General features: G+C 52.5%; 1 protein-coding gene across 1 annotated transcript in view; it reads right to left on the bottom strand.

Annotated features, from left to right (window-relative positions):
- Positions 1-2,419: 2,419 nt before the first annotated feature.
- The window catches only part of LOC144955345 (chitin synthase chs-2-like), a 50,346-nt gene continuing 46,452 nt past the window's right edge, over positions 2,420-6,313 (bottom strand). The window contains exons 19-21 of the mRNA XM_078885594.1: positions 5,644-5,855; positions 2,622-2,733; positions 2,420-2,467 (exon numbers count right to left, since the gene is read on the bottom strand). Of these exons, the coding sequence (XP_078741720.1) occupies positions 2,420-2,467; positions 2,622-2,733; positions 5,644-5,855 (372 nt within the window). The remainder of the gene's footprint in view (positions 2,468-2,621; positions 2,734-5,643; positions 5,856-6,313) is intronic.

The following is a 6,313-nucleotide window of genomic DNA, read 5'->3' as shown; positions in this document are numbered from 1 at the left end:
TACGCAGTCGAAATAGATGTTAAATAATGTGGGAGCCAGAGGACATCCCTGTCGCACCCCAAGGTGTACAGGGAATGGCTCCGACTCCCGGCCACGTAGTTTTACCCGGGCCCGCTCACCATCATGAAGGTCCTTAATGATCGTGAGCAGAGGGTCAGGGACTCCGAAAGCACGAAGAACAACCCAGAGCCCAGTCCTACTGATGGTATCATAGGCCTTGACCAGGTCAATAAAGCAGAGATGTAGGTCTTTTTGGAATTCCCTACACCTCTGCTGGAGCAGACGGACAGAAAATATGGCATCTGTGCAGGACCGCCCTTTGCTGAAACCGCATTGGGGCTCCGCAAGCCTCTCCTCAGCGTGCCTAGCAAGGCGATGTTGAATAATCCTTGCCAGGACCTTACCCGTCACACTGAGGAGTGAGATGCCCCTGTAGTTGTTACAGTCTGTGCGGTCCCGCTTCTTAAAGAGGGGGACCACCAGGGCATCCTTCCAGTCCTGCGGAACCCGTCCAGTGGCCCAGACTGTTGTTATGATGTCATGTAGGGCAGTCTGTGCACAAACGCCACCCTCCCTCAGCATTTCGCTTGGGAGATCATCTCTGCCCAGTGCCTTTCCTGGTCTCAGACTCCGGATCTCCCTCAGAACTTCCTCAACAGATGGCACCTCAGCCAGCCACTCACAGGGGGTGACTTCCTCCTCCAATATTTGAGGCACCGCAGCCTCAGCAGGGTCATCCCAACTTTGTCCCTTGATGTTTTCCAGGCTGAGGGATTTCCTCTCCGCTAGGACCTCACAGAAATGCTCAGCAAAATCTGCAGCTCCCGACAGAGGAGTGGCAGCCTCTCCTCTGAACACACACACACAATGACCAGTACACCGGTCCTCCTGAATGCCACAGAGATCCAGGCGGTACCGGTCCAGCTCCCGACAGAGGAGTGGCAGCCTCTCCTCTGAACACACACACACAATGACCAGTACACCGGTCCTCCTGAATGCCACAGAGATCCAGGCGGTACCGGTCCAGCTCCCGACAGAGGAGTGGCAGCCTCTCCTCTGAACACACACACACAATGACCAGTCCACCGGTCCTCCTGAATGCCACAGAGATCCAGGCGGTACCGGTCCAGCTCCCGACAGAGGAGTGGCAGCCTCTCCTCCTCCGCAGTGAGCGTTCGAACATTCCACGTGCCCACACGAAGTGGCTTTTCGTTGTTTCTGAAGGAGCCCCGAGGGTGAAGATTCAATCTCCTGGCTGCGCCATCTCCACCACCACCATCACCACAATCACCACCACCATCACCACCACCATCACATCGTTACAACCACACCCGTAACAAATAATGATGATGATGATCAATAATTTATTATTTTATTTCAGCTGTCCGGAGTAAATTGTAGATGTGTGTGTGTATAATAAGATAAAATATTGACGTTAATTAATGGGGTTACATTATAATTGGGCTATTGGGATAATCAGCGATGTTGATGGGGCTTTCAATCAGTCACCCACTCAGTCACTCAGTCAGTTACCCAGTCACTCACTCAGTCACTCACTCAGTCACTCGCTCACTCACTCAGCCAGTCACCCACCCAGTCACCCACTCAGTCACTCAGTCAGTTATCCAGTCACTCACTCAGTCACTCACTCAGTCACTCGCTCACTCACTCAGCCAGTCACCCACCCAGTCACTCAGTCAGTTACCCAGTCACTCACCCAGTCACTCAGCCAGTCACCCCCTCAGTCACCCACTCAGTCACTCAGTCACTCGCTCACTCACTCATTCACTCACTCACTCACCTAGTCACTCACTCAGTCACTCGCTCACTCACTCACTCACTCACTCACCCAGTCACTCAGCCAGTCACCTACTCAGTCACCCACTCAGTCACCCATTAACTCACCCAGTCACCCACTCACTCACCCAGTCACTCACTCACCCAGTCACTCACCCAGTCACCCACTCACTCACCCAGTCACTCACTCACCCACTCACTCACTCACTCACCCACTCACTCACTCAGTCATCCACTCACTCACCCACTCAGTCACCCACTAACTCACCCAGTCACCCACTCACTCACCCAGTCACTCACTCACTCACCTACTCACTCACCCACCCACTCACTTACGCATCCACTCACCACCACCATCACCACCACCACCACCACCACCATCACCACCACCACCATCACCACCACCACCACCATCACCACCACCACCATCACCACCATCACCACTACCATCACCACCATCACCACCACCACCACCACCACCACCATCACCACCACCACCATCACCACCACCACCACCATCACCACCATCACCACCATCACCACCACCACCATCATCACCACCACCACCACCATCACCACCACCACCATCACCACCATCACCACCATCACCACAGCGAGGTGTCTACTCCGTATCTCTCTTCCCGGCACTCAGAGAACTCGAGATGAACTTCTGAGTCGGAGTCGGAGAAATCCGTCAGTGATCCTCCCACCCCTCCTCCACCTCCACCACCATCTCCACCATCTCCACCACCACCACCACCATCATCACCACCACCATCACCACCAACAACAACACCACCAACACCACCACCACCACCACCAACTCCGCGCCCCCCTTCGAATGCTTCGTTGTCCGACGTTTGCAACTCGTCCTCCGGCTCCTCCTTCGCCTTGTCGGGACTAACGTAAGACATCATGTGCAGTAGCGTGTAGATCCTGTAGTGGGACACACACACAGACACACACACACAGACACACACACACAGACACACACACACAGACACACACACACAGACACACACACACAGACACACACAGACACACACAGTAACACACACAGTAAGACAGTCAGACACACACAGAGACACACACACACAGAGACACACACACAGAGACACACACACACAGAGACACACACACACAGAGACACACACACACAGACACACACAGACAGACACACAGACACACACAGACACACACACAGACACACACAGACACACACACAGACACACACACACAGACACACACACACAGACACACACACACAGACACACACACACAGACACACACACAGACACACACACACAGACACAGTCAGAGACACACACAGACACACACAGTCACACACACAGTAAGACAGTCAGACACACACAGAGACACACAGACACACACACAGAGACACACACAGACACACACAGACACACACACAGACACACACAGACACACACAGACACACACACAGACACACACAGACACACACACAGACACACACAGACACACACACAGACACACACACAGACACACACACACAGACACACACAGACACACACACACAGAGACACACACAGACAGACAGAGACACAGAGAGAGAGAGAGACGGGACATCATGTGCAGTAGTGTGTAGATCTTGCAGTGGGACACACACACAGACACAGTCAGACACACACACAGACACACACAGACACACACAGAGACACACACAGACACACACAGACAGACACAGACACACACAGAGACACACACACAGACACACACAGACACACACAGTCACACACACAGTAAGACAGTCAGACACACACAGAGACACACAGACACACACACAGAGACACACACAGACACACACAGAGACACAGACACACACAGAGACACACACAGTCAGAGACACACACAGACACACACAGACACACACAGTCACACACACACAGAGACACACACAGACACACACAGACACACACAGTCACACACACAGTAAGACAGTCAGACACACACAGAGACACACAGACACACACACAGTCAGAGACACACACAGACACACACAGAGACACAGACACACACAGAGACACACACAGTCAGAGACACACACAGAGACACACACACAGACACACACAGACACACACAGACACACACACAGTCAGAGACACCCACAGACACACACAGAGACACACACAGAGTCACACACAGACACACACAGACACACACAGACACACACAGACATACAGACACACACAGAGACACAGATACACACAGAGACACAGAGAGAGAGAGAGAGACTGGACATCATGTGGAGGGGCGTGTAGATCTTGTAGATAGACAGAGACACACAGTCACACACACACAGGCACACACAGACATACAGACAAAAACAGACACACAGACACACACACAGAGACAGTCAGACACACAGTCACACACACACAGACACACACACACACAGAGTGACACAGATACACATAGACACACACACAGACACACACACACAGACACACACACACACACAGTCACACACACACAGACACACACACACAGAGTGACACAGACACACATAGACACACACACAGACACACACACACAGACACACAGTCACACACACACAGACACACAGTCACACACACACAGACACACACACACAGACAGACACACAGACACACACACACAGAGTGACACAGACACACATAGTCACACACAGAGAGACAGAGAGAGACACACACAGACACACATAGACAGACACACAGAGAGACAGAGAGAGACACACACAGACACACACACACAGACAGACACACACATACACAGATAGACAGAGAGAGAGAAACAGGACATGATGTGATGATGATGGTGGTGTTGACTCTCAAAATCACCATCATCATCATCATCACCACCACCACCACCACCATTATCATCACCATCATCACCATCACCACCACCACCATCCTCATCACAACCACCACCATCACCACAATCACTACCACCACCATTACAACTCCCACCCCCACCACCGCCACCTCCCCCACCCCCACCACCATCACCACCACAACCACCATCACCTCCACCACCCCCCCAACACCACCCCCCACCACCCCCACCACCCCAACCACCACCATCACCACCACCACCCCCACCACCATCACCACCACCACCCCCATCACCACCACCACCACCACCCACCACCCCCACCACCCCAACCACCACCACCACCACCACCACCCCCACCACCATCACCCCCATCACCACCCCCACCACCATCACCACAATCACCACAATCACTACCACCACCACCACCACCACCCCCACCACCACCACCCCCACCACCACCACCCCCACCACCACCACCACCATCACCACAATCACTACCACCACCACCACCACCACCACCACCACCACCCCCACCACTATCACCACAATCACTACCACCACCACCACCACCACCACCACCATCACCACAATCACTACCACCACCACCACCACCACCACCCCCACCACCACCACCACCCCCACCACCACCACCCCCACCACCACCACCACCACCCCCACCACCCCCACCACCCCCATCACCACCCCCACCACCACCACCACCCCCACCACCACCATCACCACCACCACCACCACCACCCCCACCACCACCACCACCACCACCCCCACCACCACCACCCCCACCACCACCACCACCACTCCCACCACCACCACCACCACCATCACCCCCACCACCACTACCACCACCACCACCACCACCCCCACCACCACCACCACCACCCCACCACCACCACCACCTCCCCCCCCATCACCACCACCACCACCACCACCCCCACCACCACACCCACCACCCACCACCACCACCACCACCCCCATCACCTGTGGTAGATCATGGCGAGAAACTGAATGAGTAGCATCGTCGCGAACGTTAGCAGGAACATGAACGAGAGGGGGGGCACAGCGATGTTGACCACCTCGGACGCAGAGCCCCCCAATTTGGGGAAACTGATGAACAGCTGAGTGCCCACGATTTGCAAGGCGATGGTGGAGACCAGCCAGACGGCGTTTATCATGAAGTATATGAAGGTCACCTGAGTGGGAGGATACACTACATTATACACTACTACACTACATTATACACTACATTATAGACTACATTATACACTACATTATACACTATATTATACACTACTTTATACACTATACACTACACTATACACTACACTATACACTACATTATACACTACTTTATACACTACATTATATACTACTACACTACATTATACACTACTTTATGCACTATACACTACATTATACACTACTTTATACACTATATTATACACTACTTTATAGACTACATTATACACTACTACACTACATTATACACTACTTTATACACTATATTATACACTACATTATACACTACTACACTACATTATACACTACATTATACACTACTTTATACACTACATTATACACTACTTTATACACTACATTATAGACTACATTATACACTACTACACTACATTATACACTACATTATACACTA

The sequence above is a fragment of the Lampetra fluviatilis genome, unplaced genomic scaffold, assembly GCF_964198595.1.
Source record: "Lampetra fluviatilis unplaced genomic scaffold, kcLamFluv1.1 SCAFFOLD_251, whole genome shotgun sequence".
Taxonomy (NCBI): domain Eukaryota; kingdom Metazoa; phylum Chordata; class Hyperoartia; order Petromyzontiformes; family Petromyzontidae; genus Lampetra; species Lampetra fluviatilis.
Note: the sequence above shows the minus strand (reverse complement) of the source record. Positions and strands in the feature narration are given on the sequence as shown.